We start from the raw sequence: 25,263 nt of genomic DNA on the forward strand, positions 1-25,263 counted from the left end.
TGATAGTCCAGTGGAGATAATGCAGCTGTCAGCCTTGGTACATTGATATCCCACACCCTATAGCATCTTTTGCTAACAGGGATTTTTTAAAACTTCTTTTTTGAGTACATACACAATTCTGACCAAGAAATCTCTCTACTTTTGCAAGGAACTTTGTAAACTCAACTGTTGCCTACAAGCCTACAGGAAATAACGTGGGCGGAGAATCCTACTCTCCCAACAATCTCTTCAGGGCAGTAACCTGGAACAGAGCTCTTAAATAATAGTGACATTTAGCAAAGATAGTTTCAATTCTGGGTGTCATACATTCTGCAAGGTTAGTGTTGACAAAAGTTCAGTTTGGGGGACTTATTGACATTCTTTTGTCAAGACTTGCTAGACGTAGAATCAGAGTACAGAAAATTAATGCTCTAGAAAATAGCGAACTGCCAAACTGCGAGAGCAAATTGGAGTTGGCCAACATCTAAGACATTCAGTAGCTCACTGTTTTCTTTACTACCAGCAGAAGTCTGCCCTTTTAGGTATAGAAGTTTAAAAAAAAAATGGGGCACCTGGGTGGCTCAGTAGGTTGAGCGTCCGACTTCAGCTCAGGTCATGATCTCATGGTTTATGAGTTCGAGCCCCAGGTCGGGCTCTGTGCTGACAGCTTGGAGCCTGGAGCCTGGAGCCTGTTTCGGATTCTGTGTCTCCTTCTCTCTCTGCCCACCCCCCACTTGTGCTCTGACTCTGTCTCTCAAAAATAAATAAGTAAATGTAAAAATAGAAGTGTAAAAAAAAAAAAAAGGCTCTAGTCTCCAAAATCTCTATAGAGGCATTAAAAAAAATCTTTTAGGGTTTAAATAAAATTTTAGGTGTTTAAGTGAAAGAAGCCTTTCACAACAATTTACACACACTAAAAAAGCTAACTGCCAAACAGTGTGACAATTAGTCACTTGTGTAATGTATTGTTTTTCTGCATTTTTATAAAAACTAAAATTCTCTAAGCTGAAATTTTATGAGATTCTGCTTTTCCTAAGGCCTACCTCTCATATTTAAGATCTTTATTACTATGCCCATTTTTCTAAAATCTAATTATTATTGTTTTCTCTTCCTTTGCATGAGAAGTATTTTTACTTCTATTGTTCAATGTCTAAACAAAGATAGCTTTCTAAGCAGAGTTTCTGTGATTGACTAGCTATAGAAAAATAAAAAAATAGTCTACTTTTATTTTACTGCTGCCTGATCATTGGCTTAAGAAATACCGACCGCTGTATTGGCTTCCCAGTGGCTCTCTGCATGGCCTCACCTCTTGACAGCTCTAAAATTAAATTCCTACCATTGGAGTGGGATGATGGAAAAAGCTAGCTGAGGCGAGTCTTGGGTCCTAAGGAGAAAAATAATAGAACCTTAAAAAAAAAAAAAAAGTGATCCAGATCCTCTCAAAAGGCATGATAGCTAATGACTACTGAAGAAAATACCTATGAATAAGAATTTACTTCTGTGACTAGTTACAACAAGTAAAAAGTTTTAAGGAGTGTTTTCCATGAACGACAGTCTTTGTACTTTCTGTCATGTCAATATTAACTTTTGTTAAGAAGATTAAATTAGATTAACACCAATGTTTCCTTTTTTAAGTTTATTTATTTATTTTGAGAGAGTGTGTGTGCATGCATGCGTGTGGGTTGGGTAGGAGCAGAGGGAGGGAAAGAGAAAATCTTAAGCAGGCCCCATGCTCAGAGCAGAGCCCACTGTGGGGCTCGATCCCATGACCCTCGGATCATTACCTGAGCTAAAATTAAGAGTTGGTGTCTCAACCGACTGAGCCACCCAGGTGTCCCACACCAATGTCTTATTGTAATATTGTTGATCAATTTATTCACTCAACAAATATTTACTGAGTACCTACCATGTGCCGAGCACTGCTCAGGTGCTTAAGATACACCAGTGAACTAAGATTCCTGCTTTTGAGGAACAAAATAAGTAAGGAAATCACATAGCATGGTCAGGGTACATTCAGGTCCTGTAAAAGCTGTTTGTTCATTCTTTCTGTTAAAGAAGGCCCACCAAACCGTATAAGCTTGGTGGACCTTCAATACAACTGGTGGGCCTTCTTTAACAAAAAGAATGCAAAATTACAAACGTAAAACTAGATAAAAGATATTCACTTAAAATGAGAGAAAAAAAATCACAACAATTTACACACACTAAAAAGCTCACACATAGCAAAAACCATTACAAAATATTTCCATTAATTAACTACCCAACACACATATTTTGGCTGAATTGTATTTGATCATCTCTTCATATGGTCATTTGGTAACATTTTCTATAAGGAGAATAGGAAGATGATTCTTCCCTCTAGCATGGTTAATCAAAAAAAATATTATTTGTTTGGAAAAATATCTCAGCTTCACAACTTTGTTGGACATTTCATAAAAATGTTTAGGATTGATGTCACATTTGGGAAAACCTTGATCATAGTTCTTTAAAATATGAGCTATAAAATGTGGAAGAATTTCCTACAAATAGTTGGCTTTATTATTATCCCACCATGTTTCTCCTCCACCACCCATACACTTTTGATGCCAAGCACTCTAGTCCATTTAGAAAGCAATACACTCAATGGCCAGCAGGTAGTGGCCATCTTCCTGGGAACTCTTTCCATATCAGAACGGTTAGTGCTAACTTAACCATACACGGAAGTGACTGTAAAACACTAATTACATCCCACTACATTCAAACTAAATGTATCTCCACTCAATTTCCTCCAGCCAGACCTCAAAAATGCCTGCTGCCACCTCAACACTACTTGATACAAGAGAACTCTTGACCGAGAGGAAGTTGGACTAGGAACGGGCAATGGTCTCAACCAGTTACAGTTAAAATATATTTGCAAATTTTACAGAAACATGTGGCCATGTGTACTCATTGCTAATGTTTATTCTAGGGTTTTGAAAGGGGCCTACACAAAGCAGGGACCCTGAAGCTTAATTTTCATTAGCTATGTGGTAAATGCACCTCTGAGAGTGTTAGAAGGTGCTAAGTGGTATCTAATAAAGGGAAGGGGACATAGGGCCTGGGATAAGGGAGGGCAAAGGGTGTGGTGAACACCATATGAAGCAGGTGACCAGAACAGGCCCTCAAGAGAGGAAAGATCTGAGTCAAGAGTTGGTGGGGAGAGAGTTAACCAAGCAGATAGGCTGGGAGAAGAGCATTGCAGGCAGAGGGAACTGCTTGAGCAAAGAAACTAAGGCAGGAATGTGCCCAGTGTGTTCTGGGAACTGCAAGAAGACTGGTGTTATTGGAGCAGAGTGGTAAGAGAGGGGAATAAGTAACATGAAGTCAGAGAGTTAAGGGATTGGAAGAGAAATGGGGACTCTTTGGAAGGTTTGGAACAGAGCAAGAACAAGATCTAACTCAAAAGGATCATTGTGGCTCCTGGGCAGAGAGTAGACTATAGAGAGCAACAGTAATCTGAAGGGTGGATGGATGATGGTGGTTCAAACCAGAGTAGCAACAATGGACATGGTAAGAAATGGTCCATTTCTCTTGTTCGTTCCTGAGTAATTTTACTTGCTTACTTGTGTATTAGCAGGGTTGGGAAATAAAATTTGTTGTTAAGCTAATATTTCTGAATATGATGTCTGTGTCTATGGATAGAAACCAAACTAAATATAACTGTTCATATGTAGTATTTGTGAAGGCATAAAAATACCAATGAAGTAGTAAAAGACTTTTTATTTACTGTGAAGATTTTATAGAGACAGTGACTAAAAAAACCTGCAACTTTTATGGGGAAAGATGACCTGAATGAATTTTGACCTAATGTGGTTCTTTGACAGGTTTGCCCAGCATCATTTATCATACCTATTTAAGGACTTGTATAAGGCCTACTTCAGTGCCATTATCCACCCTTTAATACTATAAGTCTGGTTAAGAGCTAGCTGTGGGGGAACAGCAGGTTCCCAAACTCTCCATAACTGCTGGGCAGACCACCCAGGAAGCTCTTCTGTGCGTGAGTGGAAGGCCAAACACCTAGGCTTCAAAATACCTCAGGATACAATGCTGTCAAGAGGCAATAATAAGAAAATGACACTGCAGTGTGTTGCTAAAAGTTGGGAGGCTGTACAGTAACAGGGTTTACTGCTAGAGATCCAGTGAAGAAAAGGAATATAAAATAGCCACACAAAAGTACTTGGCATATTTCAGTGGATATAATTAAATATGTAGAAACAAGGTTAACTTACACATTGGCTTAAATTGCGATCCACAGGATGCAGACTCTGAGACCAAGATTTACTCACAGGAATTTTACTGGGGAGCCTTCTGGGAAGCAGCACAGCTGAGGGTGTGAGGAAAGCAGGAAGGGGCAGGTGAAGGTGAGTGTGATGCAGTTGCAACAGAGGCCTCTGGTGGGAGCCCTAGAGCTAGAATGGCCGGCCCTTCAGCATACGCCAGAATTGAAGCAAGGGAGCAATCACGCCTTTGCTCTGTGCACGAACCAGATGTTGGCTGCATCCTGCCCCCAGGATGAAGGCCTAGTCTTGGGAGATGCAGCTCCTTTACACAGAGGGCAACCGCCCAATAAGAATATAGTTGTGGCAGCTGAGGGGTGGATATCTCAGTCCCGACGAGGGACTCTGGTGGTGTGGCACCGCACCCATTACACACATGCACGGCAATCGGGAGTGCATGGCGCACAGTTACACACAGAAATTACTCAATACTCAAAGCAACCGCACATTTTACAGGGAAGTCTCACAAAGGTTAGATGACTCGCGTGGGGCAATTCGACTCATAAGGGGTAAGGAGATCTTTAGAAATCAAGTCCTATAGTGTTTTTAATTACAAATATCAAAGTTCACCCTTTTATCTAGTATTAGGAAGTATACTAATATGAAACTTAGTATGAAAAAGTTTAAGGGCACAGAAATGTATTTTACAGTAAAAGGTTTTTTTTAACCTAAGTCAAAGAAAAGGAAAATTAAAATGAAATACTTGTCTTATGTAAGAAGTTAATTAGCCGTGAAAAAAAAATCTTTATCCAATCAGAATTCAAAGTCACCTTTGGAGCTAGAAAATCAACTCTAACTGAATTAGCATTACATGTACATTAAATCAAATAAATGTACTGTTATGTCTTCCATTTTTATAGACTTACTAATTTTTAGAACATTCACATTTTCTGTATTTTCTCAAATGTATATTATAAACCAAACAGTAAACATGTCTAACTTAAATATTCAGATAAAGTGATAATCACAAAGCAAATATTAAAATTATGGGATTCAGGCAATGAAAACTTAATAATGAATTAGTATATTTATATTACATATAAGAAAAAGTGTTTTAATGCCTAATAGATGTCTTTAAATGGTATTTCACAGGTAAGGAGCCAATATGTATAGTCCCAGGAATGGAAAACGCACTTAAGTGAAAACAAATTATGGAATTGTTAAACTTTATCAGTCTAAATGGCATCTGGACCAAAAATCAAATAATATTATATTTAATCCCAGAAAAGGGATACCTAAGAAAATAATTTATTTTAAAAGAGACATTTTAGGGACGACTGGGTGGCTCAGTCGGTTAAGCCTCCGACTTTGGCTCAGGTCATAATCTTGTGGTTCATGAGTTCCAGTCCCGCATCGGGCTCTGTGCTGACAGCTCAGAGCCTAGAACCTGCTTTGGATTCTGTGTTTCCCTCTGTCTCTGCCCCTCCCCTGCTTGCACTGTGTGTGTCTCTCTCAAAAATAAGTGAACATTAAAAAAAGAGAGAGAGAGACGTTTTAAATTTCCTCTTTAAGTTGTAGCAGAGCCCACCATTTAGAAGGTGTAAGTCGGGTGACTGCATACAGGGTAGGATTTAAGGTGAAAGCCAAAAGATTCTGACCCCAAAAATATCTCTCCCACCAACTTGTCAATACTTGAAATTCCAGTTAGAGATTTACTCCTTTGTCATAACTAAAATACCACAAAAGAAATGCTATTCAGCCTTATAGGTTATTGATCTTTTGATGCTGTGATTTTTTTTAATTTTATTTATTTATTTTTCAATATATGAAGTTTATTGTCAAATTGGTTTCCATACAACACCCAGTGCTCATCCCAAAAGGTGCCTTCCTCAATACCCATCACCCACCCTCCCCTCCCTCCCACCCCCCATCAACCCTCAGTTGGTTCTCAGTTTTTAAGAGTCTCTTATGCTTTGGCTCTCTTCCACTCTAACCTCTTTTTTTTTTCTTTCCCCTCCCCCATGGGTTTCTATTAAGTTTCTCAGGATCCACATAAGAGTGAAACCATATGGTCTGTCTTTCTCTGTATGGCTTATTTCACTTAGCATAACACTCTCCAGTTCCATCCATGTTGCTACAAAGGGCCATATTTCATTCTTTCTCATTGCCATGTAGTACTCCATTGTGTATATAAACCACAATTTCTTTATCCATTCATCAGTTGATGGACATTTAGGCTCTTCCCATAATTTGGCTATTGTTGAGAGTGCTCCTATAAACATTGGGGTACAAGTGCCCCTATGTGATGCTGTGATTTCTAATCTCTGCTCTCTGGAACCCCTTAGAGGACAACAGTGGGGGTCTGTGGTCCCAAGTGGGAGATCAAACCCAATAAGTGAGTCTGTGGAGGACGCCACCATCTGGCTTCAAATGGGGTAGATCCTTTCATTTATATAGTAGACTCCAAAAAAGAATTTTGATCTAAGAAAACTATTTTTTTTGAAAACCGTCTTAGACTGAAAGAAAGCGCAGCATGCCCTTTTCAAAAGAGTAAATCTTGAAACAAGGTGGTAAATGAGAACATGGGGTATCTGACCGTCTGAATTGGGGGTTGGGAGGTGGGGGTGGAGGAAAGGCCAACAGAGGCTGAGGGTGGAGAACCTACACAATGGCCCTTGGAGGCTTCACAGTTCACCTGGGAGTGGGCCCACATTCCCTTTTTATGCATTTAAAGTCATCTTTCATCGTGAGGTGAGTGGATGGCTCAGTTGAACAGCCAGTTTAGGCTCAGGTCATGATCTCTCCATTTGTGAGTTCGAGCCCCACATTGGGCTTGCTGCTATCACTGTAGAGCCTGCCTCAGATCTTCTGTCCCCCTCTCTCTGCCCCTCCCCCATTTGTGCTCTCTCAAAACTAAACATTAAAAAAAAATTTTTAAGTAACAGTCACATTTCATTGTTTTGTTACAATATTTTTTAAAGAGCTTCACTCTCATCCCATTTTTCTGTGTCTATGAACAAAGTAAAATTTTCGAAACAAGGTGATGGGCCTATAAAAATATTTTCTTTGTATCCAATTACAATTCTCACTAAATTTGAGATAAGAAAATGTTCAAAATTATCTAGATGACAGAGGCAAGGCAAATTTGTTTGCCTGTCATGTCCTAAGATAAGTAATTTCAATAAGCCCTTTATACATGAGGAAGTTTCAAGAAGAAATGAAATAAGGATCTCACTTTGTCTAAATTAATTTAGTGCGTAAAATTATATTTAATTGGGATTAAAATATCAGATGTGTAAGTCCTGTCAGTAGTTGGGTATAATATGATATATACCAGAGCTTAGTAAATAAAGGTTTTTGGAAGTTCCTGGGCTCAATATATTTCCTTTCAAAGAAAATAAGGTCTTTTTAAATGAGAAAAACAGCCACATCCCCCAAATTATATTTTATTAGGGGAAAACGAACACTTTTAAGATTAAATATGAGCTAAATCATGAGACGTCCCCAAATTCTCAGTCTCAGAGATCATATTCTCATCTTTGGATAGAGTATATGTTTTTAAATGCTATTCAATTTCTTGTTTAAATATATCAACTATGTCTGTAAATTTGATTTTCCCCTTAATAAATGAATAAGTACGCTGGGTAACTAAAACCTATACAAAAGTTTACCATCTTTGGCAGTACATTTTTAATTTAATAAATAATCCATTTTTTATCATAAAACATTATTGAAATTGTAAGTAGAATCTTAAGTAGGTGTAAATATATCACTTCATTTGCACTTACTAGAAAATCTGTATTCATTTCTACGTTCAAATGATGAATTGACGCTTAATAATATTCATGGTGAGTTGGGCTAACATAGATGTCAGTGGGTAATCCAGGGGACGGGAGCATATGTAGGAAGAGAATCTCAATGACTTGAGCATCTCAAACACTCTGTGAAAAAGCTAATTGAGAGGTAAAAACAAATTAACTGCTATGGAGAAGGACAATCTCCCCGAGAGAGAGAGCGTGCCTACAGCAGTAAGGTTCAGTGGTTGCATTTAGTCCGGGTAACTGCTGGGACAGTAATCCAGCTCTGGCCTGTGGACTTTCCCTGCTGACTGCCCACCTGGCAATTCTCTGGGCACCTTCAAGGCTGTCAGGACTGTGCAAGGAAAGCTGGTCTCATTACAACCAGCTCTGCATGGGAGCTGATGCCCCAACCAATTGCTCTTCCCTAATTTTGATACAGATGCAGTTTTTCTCTTCAGCGGGTCTAGGAAGATACAATCTTCCTGCACACAGATTTACACCTGGCTGCAGATGTCTGTCAGGAAATAGGCTGAGGTGAATACACTGGCATTTCCGCCACCCACCACCCCCCCAACAGTTGAAAGATGAAAGAGAGAGAGAAGGAGAGAGGAGGGAAGGGAAGGGAAGGGAAGGGAAGGGAAGGGAAGGGAAGGGAAGGGAAGGGAAGGGGAAGAAAGGGAAGGGGAAGGAAAGGGAAAGGAGAATGGAAAGCAGGGTAGGTGAGTGGTTTCAATGCCTACTGCTAATAGTTATCCCATAAAATGTTGGAAGGCCTTCATAGGATCTCAAGTTTCTTGCCTTTAAAAGGAGCAATCCAACACTTGCCTCCTATGATAAAATCCACACATAAAAATTGATTATCTTCATCACATTTTGACATTTTGATCAACATTTAATGAATGTTCTTTTTTTTTTTTTAAATTTTTATTTATTTGTGAGAGAGGCAGAGACAGGATGCGAGTGGGTTAGGGGCAGAGAGAGGGAGACACAGAATCCAAAGCAGGCTCCAGGCTCTGAGCTGTCAGCACAGAACCCTACGCAGGGCTTGAACTCACGAGCTGTGAGATCGTGACCTGAGCCAAAGTCAGATGCTCAACCGACTGAGCCACCCAGGCACCCTGAATGTTCTTAAAATCTTAACAATAACCTTGAATATTCTAATTTTGCCACTCTAGCCACAATTCCTTTGAAAATGAATGTCATCTTGGCATGTTTTGGTATCTGTACTTAACGCATAACCTAAATTTGTTTTTCTATTGTTTATTTTAAATAGCGTAGGTGAAATAACACAGCATTCAGGGATTGTAAATACATATGGAAGAAAAGTGGGTTAAACAGAAAGACAAAAATCAAAGGATGTACAATGGAAATAAGGACATAATACACATGCAGGGATGGGGCTATTAAAAAAAATCTTGCCACTATTTTATGGATAACCTCAGTTATTTCCTTCTATTCATTTAATTGTTCCATAGATTCCTAAATATTTAAATAAACTTTCTTTTAATACGTATGGTTAGAAAACTTTAAACTTTTAAAAAATGACCACCAAATAGAATGTAAATCTCAAATGGATTCATAGTGCCCTTGTGCCACTGGTAGAGCAAATTCCAAATTCAAATATCTAAATCCAAATTCAGATATCCAAAGCATAGGAAAAGCCAGGAAGGTATCACAGATAACAGTTAGCATCTTTTCTATTATCAGTCAAATTATCCCATTTTCTAAATAGAAACAAGCTGATAAACTAGAATGATGAAATTGTAGCAAAAAGCTAAGAAAGCCCACACATTAGTCTCATTGTCTTCAAAGGGCATCATATTGCTCTAACTGTATGAAAATAACCATGGGAATGGGCCACGAGTGTGTTTCCGGCTCCTCTGCATCTTCCCATAGTACTGAGCACAATGCCTTGCAGACAGAGTATGTATTGGATAATGTGCGGATTTACTGCACTAATCATTTAAAATCATTTTTCTTTCTGTCACCGATAGAATACAAATTGTTAGATGCTTACCATACTACCCAGAAGATGAACTAGATTCTGGACAACGATATTCTTTTAACAGTAAATCTCTGGAGGTGTCTGGGTGGCTCAGTCGGTTAAGCGGCTGACTCTTGATTTTGGCTCAGGCCATGATCTCATGGATGGTGAGATCGAGCCTCGCTGTTAGCGCAGAGCCTACTTAGGATTCTCTCTCTTTCTCTTTCTACCCCTCCCTTGTTCACATGCTCTTCCTCTCTCAAAATAAATAAACTTAAAAAAATTTTTTAAATAAATCTTCAAATGATCCCTTTACCAAAGCTTAAATTTCTTTATAAGAGAACAATATAACCAAACAGTACACAAATAGAAAGGCTAAAATCACAGCCATCAGAATCTTTTTGTTTTGTTTTGGTTTGGTTACTAAAATACACCATATTTCCCTTGCTCACAACAAGAATGGATTAATGTAAAGTTAATGAAGATTTAAGCTTCAGAACCCTTACTTGCTCCAGCTCATGAGAGTAATAGAAGTTGCTGGGAGTTACAGAGTGTTATAAGTGGGGAGGAGAAGCCAACAACTCCCTAGCAATTAAGGGGTATTTCTATGTAAGTATTTCTGAGAAGCTGCCTATAAAAGGTCTCAGAAGAAAGACTCTCCAATCCTCCATTAGTTCATTGTGATTTACTTTCTTATTCCAAATAAATATCCGCTTTAAGCCCTCATTTTAAAGAGCTTCCTCTCCTCCACTTTGTATAAGCTCTAGCCCTCACAGAAATTGGATCTGCCTCTACTGGAAGCAAATGGAAGACAACCCACAGAGCATTATTGACCAATTGTGTGTGAAAAGCACTAATTCTACTGTAAAGACTTCCCTGTACCCATCTTCCACTTGTTCTCCCCCATGCTGTCTCCCACCCACTCACACATCCCACACTCTTGCTTATCAATTCTCTGTCACAATCACACAACTTCCTTCTAGTTTTTCCACCCACCATCCCTTAAAGCTTTGTTAATACCATTTCCTATCAACCCTTTCTTTCCTGTTCTCCCAGGGAAACACTAACATTTCTGACAGCATCTCCATGGGGACAAAGAAGAGGAGGAGTTGTAAGAAAGAACAAGACTGGAAAAGCAGAAGTCACTGAGCCATGGCTATAGCAGATGTTTTCAAAGTGGCTGGCGGTGGAGGCATTGACAGAGGATATAAGGTAAGTAAAGGTTTGGAATAGTAAGAAGTTGCTCCCAAAACCTGAAGAACTTCATAAATTATGGTGTGCATTGAGTGTGACTACTAAATCAAAAAACAATAAGAAATTTCATCAACCTAAAAGGTGCCATGATGTGAAAGCAAGAGAGTCTACCAGAATACAAAAAAACACACACTGTGTTATGAGTATATAGGGCAAATGAGTGCAAATGGAAATGATATGCAAAAGTGAGAATGGTCTTATAACACATAATGTGGTTATAGGTGATGTAACTGTTTCTTAAAACTCCCCTTAATGTTGTTATGTCATGTTTTCAATATTCTTTTTTTTTTTTTTTAACAAGGAACTTTCCCATACCAGTGATGGGACATCCAGTTTAGTTGTTCTCTGTCCTTTGTCTTTTATGTCCATTTAAACTCAATACTATTATGCCATGTAATTGCAAAAATGGGACTGAGGCAATATGGAACACAGGAAGAGTGTGTCTTTTTGAGAGGTGACCTGCTAGTATTAAGATCTAGCCAAAGGCTGCTATTTGTAAATTATCAGTGAGAGATATGATAAGGATGAGAACCTTAGTGAAGAGGTAAAGACAGCCACATACAATATGAAAAAGCACCCCAGGGGATTTTGAATCACACCTGGCCTTTAGACCATCATTTAGAGCCTCTGCTCTAGAAGATGATGACAACTACAATCAATTATTTTGTACACACACATGTATGTATATAAACATAGATGTATAATATATTTAAATGTATATATAAACATAGAGGTATAATATGTATAAATATAAGTAAATATATATTTATATATTTATATTCATAATAAATAAATATATTTATAATAAAATAAATAAAATAATTTTATTTAAAATTAAATTTATTTAAATTAAAATTATTTAAATTAAAAATATTTAAATTTATCCTATTTAAATTTTTACTAAAAATAAGTAAAATAAATATTTATACTAAATAAATATATTTATATATAACAAATATGTTTATAATGAATAAAATGTATATATATAAATAAAAATATATATAACTATAAATATTCAACAGAGTGATAGTTCATCAAAGAGAGAAAATTAGAAAGATGATCATCCCAATTTATTGTATTAATCAGGTACTTTTCTATGATCAAAATGGATAGAAAAGGGGAATTTTTAAATTATTTTTTATTATTTTTTACTAGCACTAGACTTTGATTTATAAATAGAAAACATATTTGCTTATGGATATATCATCTAACACTCTGCATGGGTCATGTCATAAGGTGAGATAGTTATTCATAACCAGAAAATATATGGTCTTGGCCACAGTAACTCAGAGGTAACTGGGTTAGAGAATGTGCTCCAAGTAAGGGCAGCTCATCCACACCCCATGGAAAATTAGAGTTCAGCCAGGCAACTGACATGAACTGATTCTGGAATTAACTAAGGATGGTATGCTGTGGGCTTTTGTTCAATATCTCTTCAGTCGAAATTAGCAAGTTCTCCCTAGTTAATAGGAAGTACAGGACTATGCCTCAATTCTAAGGTTTGCATTTCTGAATATTTGGGATATACTTTGCTAATCCATTTTTTTCTCTCCTTTCTGGCTGTTTTAGACATAAGAACTGGCTTAGAAAACTACATATCTCAGTTTCTTTCCCATCAGTCCAAACATCTACTCCCAACAATTTTGAGTTACTACAAGCCATCACTGAATATAAACTTTGGAAGAGATGCAGAGTAGCAGACCATTATATAGTGTTTCTACTATACAGACATGATAGCATAAATAACTTCAAGGAGAATAGGTACTAGCAAAATGTATTAAAATAATTAGGAAGTGAAGACTATCACCTTAAAAAATTTTTTTATTGTTTATTCATTTTTGAGAGACAGACAGAGACAGAGTATGAGCGGGGGAGGGGCAGAGAGAGGGGGAGACACAGAATCCAAAGCAGGCTCCAGGCTCCAAGCTGTTAGCACAGAGCCCAACCTGGGGCTCGAACTCACGGACCATAAAATCATGACCTGAGCCAAAGTTGGATGCTTAACCAACTGGCTCACCCAGGCGCCCCTATTACCTTTCCTTTAGGTGTGACCTATTTAATTGTAGGTTTATATAATTTTAAAAAATTAAGTTTATTTATTTATTTTTGAGAGAGAAAGAGACAGAGAGAGCAAGTGGGGGAGGGGCAGAGAGAAAGGGAGAGAGAGCATCCCAAGCAGGCTCCACACTGGCAGCACAGAGCCCGATGGGGGGGCTCAAACTCACAAACTATGAGATCATGACCTGAGCCAAAACCAAGAGTTGGACACTTAACCAACTGAGCCATCCAGGTACCCAGTTTATATAATTTTTAATTATGGCTGTATTTAACAACTGGCTGACAAAATTTCTGAAAGTTTAACAATCAGCAATCTCAGACCAGTAGAAGCAAGATTCAGCTTACCAAACCAATTAAATCAAAACCTCTGGAGATGGGGGCATTGATTTTTTTTTTAACGTCTCTAAATGATTCCAATATGACAGCCAAGATTGAAAGATCAGTGGTCTGTGCTAAAGCCTGAGGATGCGGCTGATACCCAGGTTTCTTGGAATATGGGGAAAGGAATTTATTCCCTAAGAGAAACTGGATGTTCCCAAGGTGAAAACTGGGGCAAAAGGAGAGAAGCTGAGTAGCTCATGGGAAAAGAATAATAGAGATGGAGAACACCTTAGAGAAGGGAGAGAGAACTCAGATAAGAATAGGTGACCGACCATCTGTTTTGCCTGGGACTGAGAGGTTTCCTGGATGTGAAGGTTTCAGTGCTACAACCAGGAAAGTCATGGACATATGAGAGGTGGCATTGGATTTTTCATTTTAATTAGTTTTTATTAATTTAAATTTAAATAGCTACATGTGGCTCATGGGTACCGTACTGAACAGCACAGTGAGTCTAACCAAACACAAGAAGATGGTTTCTTTGCATATATACATTTCCTCTTCTGTTTGCTAGTACGGAAAGAATTTTAAAGCATATTAAAAGAGAAGTATATGAGAGTAGTAGCTCAGATCCTAAAGTTAAATATTTGCTATCAAGCCCATGTGCTAATGTGAATAACTATCACCAATGTGATAAAAATTATTCAGAAATAGGGGCACCTGGGTGGATCTGTTGGTTAAGTGTCCTACTCTTGATATTGGCTCAGGTCATGATCTCATGGTTCAAGAAATCAAGCCCTGCATCTGGCTCAGTAAGTGCAGAGCCTGCTTGGGATTCTTTCTCTCCCTCTCCCTCTCCCTATCTCTCTCTCTCCCTCCTTCCCTCCCTCTCAAAATAAATAAATAAACTTTAGAAAAAATTCAGAAATATGGAACAAACCTGTGAGGGGGAAAAAAACTTTCATTTTTTTCCAGGATATATGATAGTTGCTGATACAAATGAGTGGGAATAAATGTTAAGGCAACCACGTTCCCTCACCTAGTTCCTGTCTTAATCAATAGCAAGTGCTTTGCAAAATGCTGGAATAGATCTGTAACCATGTCAGAAGTCTGGAAAAGAAGAATGCTACTGTACTATGGGAATCCTGACCTTGATGTTTTAAGCATTGCTTCCTAAACCTTTAGCTGACTAGTACAGATTATGGAAAATAAATTTTGTTTATTGTGTAATTACGTTTCCCCAAAGGTCAATTTTTGCATGGTAATATTCTCATTCCAAATGCAAACATGTAAATGTCATTTGAAAAAGTTATAGATAGAAAATAAAATGATCATAATTACAATATAAAGTTTATATTTGTTGAATAAAACTGAAATTAAGAAAGAAGAATTATAGAGATAAAGGCTGATCGAAATATAATTACTTTGAATGCTATCACATTCAAATCTAAATATAAACAAAGAACATGATGAGTCGTAATGGTTCATTACTTAGATGGAAAAGGGCCATCTGTTGAGTAATTCAAATTTTTTCTCTTGAAATGTGGGATATGAAATTATAGAACAATTGACAGACTTAACATGGACACTCGATTATGATAAAGAAAAGTATTTAAATTCCTTAAGCTTTCAGCACCTAATCCACTTTAGTAAAGTATGAGTTACTCTTTTTCTCTTCGAAAGATGTAATAACAAAAGGTAGCCTAGGACATTTAGCCATCTTGTCCTGACAAATAACCAATTCACCTTTTTTCCCAGTATATTCTTAAGTATTGATTTTACCAAGTGAACTCAGACATGTGTCACACTTATCCAATACAGATCCTTTTCCTTGGAAATGTAGTTTGAACATCAATCAGTCACCTGGCCTTTCACCTCTAATTCCTATTGCCACTGTCTGTCAATTATTAAAGCCTTGCCTATTTCTCTAAATAAGCTATTTTTTTAACTGAAACACATATTGACTCCTGTTAAAAATATATGTTTCTTGGAAAGGTATTCAATGTTCACATGATTAAATTTCTTCATTAAAATTACTTTCTCGAGTTGGAAAAACTACTTAAGCTTATAAATCCACTTTTCAAAGGCCTCTAGGTATTTTCTTTTAAAACATACTGCCTGAATGGTAATATTAGCACTTGTAAGCCAAACTCCAGTTTGAGAAAGACAATATTAAAAGAAATTCAAGCTGAGTGGCATTGTTAGAAGGGTCTTCAAATGGTGCAGAGTGTTTTCGTCTCTAGCTGAACCCAGCGAGAGTTATAGAATGACACCCACCTTGAGCTGCAGGCCTCCCGGGATAAGAGTGTTTGCTGGAAGGCTTTTAATGTGTTGGTAGACATAAGAGGAGAATTGCTCCTGCTCAGCCTGTAATTGGGGGCCAAGTTTTGAGAGATGACCTCTGTTGCTTTTGATAGCTGTCTGCAATTCATCAATCAGCCTGCTCACCTGAAGGGGTTAAATTACAAGAGTTGTTAGCAAGAAGTAATTGTTGATGTCACACCTATTAGATTTTTGAGTACCTAGTTTGATGGGAAGAAAAATGACTTCAAAACAAGAATTTGAGTATAGATCCACCTTCAAGTAAAGATAACAGAAAAGATATGCATTCTTCCATCGACTAATTTTATTTATGAGAAAATTTATAACCTTTGCACTTCAGGTAGCCATTTACAATCACGGAATGAAAAATGTCTCTGTATATGAAAAGAAACATGCTTCTGAAAAGTTTGCAAAGGACTTCTAAACTGATTAATAAAATAAAATCTTCCTAAGACTTCAATTATTCCCAACTATGTACCAATGACAATATTTAATTTTATTATATGAACACTGTGTTATATAGATTTATGTTTTCTCTAATGGACTGGATTCTTACACAAACACTAGTTGACAATTAGACCCATTTAGAATTATAAATGACTCTGAACAGAGCAAGGTCTATTTGAAATATTGGGTTAAAAATCATGGCTCTTCCCATTTACTGACTGAGAGACAATGAACAGGTAATAAAACCCTCATCTGTAATGAAGAATAATACCAGCCTTACCATATTAGGAATTAAATGAGATTACAGAATGAACAATACAATGTCTAACTTATAGTAGGTGCCTAATGCACATTATATTATTATATTTCTTCTTTTTTAAATCTAGGTGTTTTCTGAACATCAAGTTTTGGTTCTTTTTCTTGGTGTATCTTTCCTATCCCGAACCTACTTCACATAATGCAGATAAAAATTTGAAACTATTTGCTGCATAGATTCTCTATCTCACTTCAATGTCCATAGTGAACAAAGGGAAATTGTTCTCCAAGAGGCTCCCTCATCCTCTTTCTCTCTCTTTCAACTGAAAATATTGTATTTGCCCCAGTCTGTACTCCAACTCTGATGTTATATCCATGATTTCTATCCCTTCTGCAGAGGATTTCTGAGAAGTCAATGAAAACAAGTTTGTACTATCATCCATATAACTTGAATATTAATTTTTCTATTCTATGTAGTTATTTCAAGATTACATACAGTTTTTTATAAGTATATATAAACACTTCAGTTACATTTAACTTTTTTCAAGAACTTTAGAAGCATTATGTGCATATGAACAAGTTAATTTAAATGATTCCCATTTTTCTTTGGTCTTTCATACCTCTCTTATTTGTCCCAATGTCATCAATTATCTACTTCTTTTGGATAAACCTTCTTTTAAATAAAGAATTTGCAAATTTTTTCTCTAAAAGGGACAGATAATAAATATTTTCAGTTTCATGGGCCATAGTCTCCATCAAAACTATTCGACCCTGCAGTTGTATTTGACAGTAGCCACAGACAACATGTAAATAAATAGTCATGACTGTATTCCAATAACACTTTTTCTTAAGTTTATTTATTTATTTTGAGGGACAGAGCATGAGCATGGAAAGAGCAGAGAGAGAGCGAGAGAGAGAATCCCAAGCGGGCTCCATACTGTCAGCACAGAGCCAGACACCAGGCTTGAACTCACAAACCTTGAGATCATGACCTGAGCTGAAATCAAGAGTCAGAGGCTAAACCAACTGAGCCATCCAGGCTCCTCTTCAATAACAGTTTATTTAGAAAACTAATCAATGGGCTGGATTTGGCCCTACAGCTGTAGTTTGCCAACCCTTCTTCCAAATTCATATATTTCTTCTCCTACCTTCCCTTTTGTATAAGTAATACCTGGTCCATGCCCTCATCTCCTCATCCTCTCTTCCTACTTGGATTACCAAAACAAGTGAGTTTTGAGCGGTCTACTGAGTGGTCTCTCCACCTCAAATTCATCCTGCCACCTCCACAAAATTAATCTACCTTCAATAGCATATTGAACCCTCCAGTTACTTCCCCAGATTCCTCAGCATGGTATTCAAGATTAAAGATCTATTTTCTGGAGCAAATTTCTCTGCTTTTCCATAGTACTGTTAACTCTATTATAAAGTTGTAACATTTAAAATATAGAGATGATAAATGATCCAATGTCAGTCAGTTTCCAGGATTGTTTTCATATACTACCCTTCAGAATTATCATCAAAAATGATGGATAATAATATGTATCATACCAAAACTAGAGACCAAAACAGGCCAAATGACTTGCTCTTATAGTTATCTGACAAAATTTAAATCCAAGGACCAAAGCCCTTAAATACAAAGACTCCAGATGCCGTTTCTCCAAAGCACTGATCCTCTCTGAACCTAGCCCTAACCCCAGCTGGGCTCATATGACTGAAATCATATGAATCAAAATCATATGAATCAAAATTATTTCAAATTATTGAAATCAAATGATTCAAAAAGACATAATTTATATAGTCTTTATAGTATACTAAGTATCATTTAATGTATAAGGCTAGTCAGTAATACTGCTCTCTTCAGTTTTTTTTACTATATTTTGTACTACAGAAAACCACCAAAAAAGAAGAAGAAGAAGAAGAAGAAGAAGAAGAAGAAGAAGAAGAAGAAGGGGAGGAGGAGGAGGAAAAGAAGGAGGAGGAGGAGGAAGAGGAGGAAGAGGAGGAGGAAGAAGAAGAATTATTATTATTATTTCAGGCTTTGATTTGAGAACATTTTTATACATGACTGGTTTTACTGTCACAATCCATAGCCTTTCACAGATAGGGGATTTCATGTGACATCAGAAATCAACCAACCATACAATTGGTGATGTCATTTGCATCCTAAAGGGCTATTGGTTAGAGTCTTAAAAGTTTCATTTCCTATGAATCCTTTGTTGCTTCAAAAAATGTCTCTATCATTTTTGCTACTTCAATTGTTCCATGATTATCTGTTAATGTATATATAATTACACCAATTATCACCTGTTTTTTTAATAAGTTAAAGCTATGAAATAAGATGTCCTAGCAAAAATAAACATATATTAAACATATGAGAAAACATATCAAGAATCTTGCCACTGACATTTTGATAAAATTTCCATCCAATTTTACAAAAACTTTGTTTCTTTACATATTCATAATGTCTTTAAGATATGCTCAAAGTGCTACATTTTGTTTTCAGTTATTGTGATAACATATTACCCTTAAAGACAACCCTACACATGAAATAACTCATATACCAAAAATTGGATAAGTAATACAATAATCCTGAATTATTTTACATAATATGATTTTTTTTTTCAAATCACAGATGTTGCTAGAAGGGGAAAAATGCTCTTTAAAATTCCTCATCATGAATCTTTTTTTCCTGCAAATCCGTTTTTTTTTTCTCTCTCTCTCTACAAAGGCAATGTGAATAGGGGTAAAAGGAGACAAAACTTGACCTTTTGTGATCCCAGCATTAATGGGTCTGTTCATAATTCAATCTATGTGTGTGTGGGAGCATCCATGTGGAAACATAGAGGCCTGAGAGACATAAAGCCTTTCCCTTTAAACATTATCTGACCCTATCAGTCCCATTCACAAAAGAAGGCTTACGTATGCATATGTTGAAATAATGCACCATCTCATTGTGCAGCAGAAAGCCTACACATTCTACTCTTCATTCTCCGTGGAAATGCAGCACGGAAGTGACACTTGTACAGAATTTGGGAAAGGGACAAATGAGCAGAAGGTAGCAAAAAAAATATGAGTATTCGATGAGGAAAAGACCAAACTTCTGAAAGAATGCAAATGCACACCTGTCTATAAACATACACAGAGGTTTTTGCTTAAAAACGTACATTAGGTAATTTGGTCATATTTTTATGACACATTCATGTAACTCTTGAATTTATTAAATTCTTGAAATGATGTAGATGATTTAGATTTAGATTTTGGCACAAAATAGTATTCTGCTCCTAATCATTCTAAGACGTATGCATATTGAAGTTGTATGTTCTGAACTATACATTCTGTACATTGTAGTTTGGCTATTATGAATGAGGTTTTGAGGATCTCCTGGTTTTTCTAATGATGAGTTCAGCTGTTTCCCTGATTGCTATGTGCCCATGAGTCCATTTATGTTAGTAAGGAGGACTCCAGAGAACTTTGCACTAAATTATCACTTGAAATCAGCACAAAGGGCTGCAGCCTCTATGCAAGGAATGTCATCTTGGCATACAATACATGGGGGGGGGGGGTGGTCTCCAAGCTAGGTTAAAGACTAGAAAAGACATGAGAGCCTATGAGAAAAGTAAGGTATCTCTTGATTTAGAAGGATGGGTTGTAGTGTAGCTACAAGAGAACTTGAGGTGTGCACCATTTCTTACTCATACCGCTTCAAATGCTCCCAACTTTTTAATAGTTTCCAGAACCCTTCTGAAATGGAAAATATCTTGGAAGAAGACTTATCTTGTTTCCAGCCAGAGGGCCCCTAGGCGTGCTGCTTTTAAGCCTATTCAAGAGTCTGACATTCCCATCCACTCATAGAAGAAGGAGCCATTAAAACAGAGACATTTAAAAATTTTTTGTTTCCAGCGTAGTTAACATATAGTGTTATATTAGCTACAGGTGTATAATATAGTAATGCTACCATTCCATATATTACTCAGTGCTCATCAGGAGAAGTGTACTCTGATTCCCCTTCACCTAAAATAAAGATATTTCTAATGTCTTTATAAGGCTATGTTGATGGCAACAAGAATAACGTCAGCTACACCTTTTGAGGAAGGTATGAGAATGTGCCTCATAGGCTTCTAACGACAGGAGTATAATGAACCAAGAGTCCCAGATACTGTGCTCTGAAATCCATCGCCAGGTTGATACCAATGGCTGAGGATACTGAAGCAGGTCTAACTCAGGGAGTCATAGGACTCCTCTGAAGGACAGCTTTAGGTCAAGGATACACCATCAGCTTCACTGCTGTGAAGCTTAGTCATTCCTAAGACTGCACCGCTGTCTAAGATGTTTCCATCTAGTCTGCCCTTCCTCTCTCCTTCACTTGAGTTCAAGCCTGCATTTCAGTCTGATAGGTCTTGCAGCCTTACCCAGAGTTCTCCCCATTTCTCTCAAAGACATTTCTTCTAATACAATACATACACATCTAGTCCTATCTCGGTATTTATTTTTCAGAGAACCTGGAATAACTTTTAAACCAACAATAACAAGTTGCATGCATATTTCCAATAAATCATTTCCAAAAAATTAGTTTAACATATAACATCGCCTCAAAGTAGTCTTATGATGCATACATTATTTCTAGGTTTAATGTGGAAAAATTACATGAAATAAAACACGGTTTTAAGGTAAAACTATAGGCAGCAGAAATGTAAATCTCAGATTTTATGATGTTTAGTTTGGATTTTGAACTATATCTAGAAATAAAATATTTTTGTAAAAAATAAACTGTGGGCAAAATAAATTTTGAAGTAATTCTCCCCCTTCCCAACATTTTCATTTCTCTTCACTACCATGATTTCACACTTCTGAATATGAATTAGGGTCAAAACTTGACAGCACTCACTTTTTCTAACCAAACACTAGAAATTACACATCATAATTAATATAATCACTTTCAAAGTAATAACATAGAAATTATTACCATAGCATATAGGATATATTTAGAGACTATTACATACACACCCACACATATACTCACAAAATCATATTTGATTTTTTAAGCAAACAGAAGGCATTTGAAGCCATAGCTGATCAAGCAAATATGGGACCAAATAACGTATCGTACATGAAGAACACTGAAGTATATAGCATTAAGTATAAGCATTAAGATAATAATAAAGAAGAAATAGCAAATAAACATGAATACTGTTGGATTTTCCACAAAAGATCATTTTCATTTCCAGTGTGGCTAACAAGGTGGCATTTGAAATGATATATTTAGCATAATGATAATTTTCCTGGGCCACTTCAAGTTTTCAGTTCCAATGAAATTATAGACTTGCATAAAATATCAAAAAAATAATTACAATACTTAAAAGGCAGAAAATATCTATCTGTTCATTCTTTTAGGTGTTTTATATTTATCTCTAATAATAATTTGTCACTGTGTTACATCACATTATAGATGTAATTTTAATGCTACTAAGTAGAGAAATTTATTTGTATTTCTTAAAGTTTACCATATCAAGATACATGATAGATTCAATTTAAATTACTATAAAACATGTAATAAAACTCTCCAACTGGGATAAAACATTTCCAAATGAATAGAGTATAATATTTTAAAATTTGTAACTAAAAAATCTAGTCTTTTAACTTGTTAATATTAAGTAGAATGAGTGAGAACTGTAACTTAAATCTATACAATTGTTATTTGCTACATCTAGAAACTATTCAAGTTGAATATTTCTTACGAAATATTCTCTACTGAGATTACCAATCTATACTTACAATATAGTCTTTAATAATGGACATATACAAGTCCCAAATATTAATTTGAATCTCTAATTCAAAGACTTGAATTCTCTGAGGAAAATGTGATGCATTGTACCTGTTCATTTTTTGTAAAATACATAGTTAGCTGGACAGATGCAATCACAATGATAAGAAAATATTAAAACCCCAAAGCTTGGATAGGTTTCTTTGCCGAAATGTCAAAAGAGAATGACATGAAAATTTAATTTTCATATATTCACATTACCTTATTCTTTAAGTTGATTATGATTTTATTTACTGACAGTGGTACATGGGAATTAGCAAATTCATGATCTCTCCTCAGAAAGAGTAAATGGTTTTGCATTCCAGGAAACTACATGAAAATCATTTTCCCCTTTTGTCTAACACCAATTTTGTATTATTATTTCATTTATGGAATATGCTGTCAACTTCACAGCATGAGCTTTGGAGAGAAGGTTTGCTTTAATAGTTCTTCATTATAATATTGCCTACAGAATCTTATGATTAGCTCATTTAAGCTTGACATTTGAAAACTACAGTTTTTCCTTGCTAGGAGATAACATTGTTAGCATTTCTAAAATTCAGAACAATAACTCCATTCCTAGAAACTCAGAAAATAAAAATAATATTTGGTACTTATTCAAAGTTTAATAAAATCTTAACCTTTTCCCTATGTTAGCATGTGTTAGTTATAATTTACAGATTCAACTTGCATGTAATAATTTCCTAATTTAGGAAATTTATGAAAAAGTTGTCAGAAGTATTTTCAAAAAATTACAATATTTATTCTTTCAACCATAAAATTATTTTTCAAGCTGCCTAGATCAATAAAATGCTTCCAGTTTTGACCAATTTTTTTTCCATTTTGTTGCTATCAGATAACTATAGCTGGTTCACTATCAGAACCAAGTAAAATATGTCTTAATTTTAAAATGAGCACTCATTATAGTTTTGTCATACAGCTTAAAAAGTAAGTTACTTACTTCTTCTTGTGCCTTATGGTGTTCCTTCGCTGTTATTGAAAGAATTACTTTTTTGGTAATTTTCTCTTTCTGTTCATCTATAGCCAGGTTCAACTAGGAAAAAATAAATAAATCACATGAAAACAGGCACCTACTGACACCTAACTGCAACATTTATTCAAACAACCAATTTAAGATAATCATGGAAGGTAATTTCAAACTAATTTGGCCCATACTTATATGAAAATGAACCCCATTTAGATTAAGTTGAAAGTTCATTTTTATATTTAAAGCATTTAACACTGAATCTTTCACTTCCATTTTTATTGTTTTTAAGTTTACTAAAATATGATTTGGGAGAGGATCCTTAATTGCAGACATCTGATGAATACTTTTTAAAAGTATTTTATCAAAATGAGCATAGCAATTTTTTTATTAGGCTGATAGTTTCCTATTACAATTTTTCATTGCCAGTAGGGAATAAATTGGCTGCTGTTAGATCAGAATAAAAATTCAGGAACATAAACCAAAAGCAAACATCAATTCAAACACTCTAGAACAGTTCAAAATGACTTATAGTATTTCATGACAAAAAATAGTGTATCTTAAATACCTGAACAGTTACCTACAAACTGATCCACTTACAAAGGCAGATAAAGGTCTACTATTGCTGCTAACCCATATGTTATGAAAAGGTGAATGTGTCCATTCTGTATTTCTTTATAAATAATCCCCATTGAAACGGAAGCTATTTTCAATGAAAGGAAAAAGCTGAACTAACACAATAATATTCACTCAGCAAACTGGTATTAATAGAAAGAAAGAAACAGCCTAATACAAAAACTTGTGAATTGGAATATTTAACAACTCTCAAGAAAGGGACTTGCCATGTTGTTATCTCTTTGTTGAGGACTAAGAATGAATAATGGCCATGCTTTTGTTTTGTTTTGCTTGTTTTGTTAATGTTGTTGCTTTAATTCGTGTTTCTCAGTTGTATACTTGGAAAATAATGTTTGAGTTAACATGAATCTTTAATCCATACCTTGCTTCAAAACCCATATACTTGAGATAAAACAGGGGTGGGAATCAATAATACAGTTTCCTCAATCTAGTTATGGATATATGCTACAAGAATAGTATCAAAACTGTGAACTCTTCATCCAATGACAGGTAATATAGCTCAGTATATCCTAGATTCTGTCCTGGTAGAGGGGAAAAGCCCAGGAATCCTTAGGTGATTTTGATGATCACCCTAGACAAGGAGTTGACAAACATGTCTGTAAAGGGCTAGAGACTAAATACTTTAGGCTTGGGGGGTAGGGCATACAGTCTCTGTTGCAATTGCTCAGCTCTGCCTTTGTAGCATGAAATAGACAACACATAAGGGAATGAATGTAGCTATGCCTCAGTAAAACTTAAAAAACAGACAAAAAGAGGCAGGCTGAATTTGCTCAGCAGGCAACATTTGCTGATCCCTGTCCTAGATTGAGAACCGCTAAAAACAAGTTTGTTACAAAATAATCATCATGTAATATACAACATGATGACTACAGTTAACAATGCTAAATGGTATATCTGAAAGTTGTTAAAAGAGTAGATCCTAAAAGTTCTCATCACAAGGAAAAAACACGGTGTTTTTCTTGTGTGTGTGTGTGTGTGCGCGCGCGCGCGCCTATTAGGATGATGGATGTTAACTAAACTTCTTGTGGTAATCATTTCACAATATATATGAAAGTCAAGTCATTATGCTGTATACCTTAAACTTATACAGTGCTCTAAGTCAATTACATCTCAATTAAACTGGAAAAAAATCATTATGTGAAATTATTCTTAGGATCACTTTCCCCAAAGAATATTTTTTCCTGTACTGA

At 36.0% G+C, this 25,263-nt stretch overlaps 1 protein-coding gene across 8 annotated transcripts in view; it reads right to left on the bottom strand.

The window, feature by feature from the left end:
* The window catches only part of DCDC1 (doublecortin domain containing 1), a 475,155-nt gene that overhangs the window by 232,655 nt on the left and 217,237 nt on the right, over positions 1 to 25,263 (bottom strand). For all 8 annotated transcript variants that reach the window (XM_045039088.1, XM_045039084.1, XM_019812218.3 and 5 more), the window contains 2 exons: positions 23,414 to 23,506; positions 15,906 to 16,076 (listed from right to left, as the gene is read on the bottom strand). In XM_045039088.1, coding sequence (XP_044895023.1) covers positions 15,906 to 16,076; positions 23,414 to 23,506 — 264 coding nt within the window. The remainder of the gene's footprint in view (positions 1 to 15,905; positions 16,077 to 23,413; positions 23,507 to 25,263) is intronic.

Source organism: Felis catus, chromosome D1 (assembly GCF_018350175.1).
Source record: "Felis catus isolate Fca126 chromosome D1, F.catus_Fca126_mat1.0, whole genome shotgun sequence".
NCBI classification, from domain to species: Eukaryota; Metazoa; Chordata; class Mammalia; order Carnivora; family Felidae; genus Felis; species Felis catus.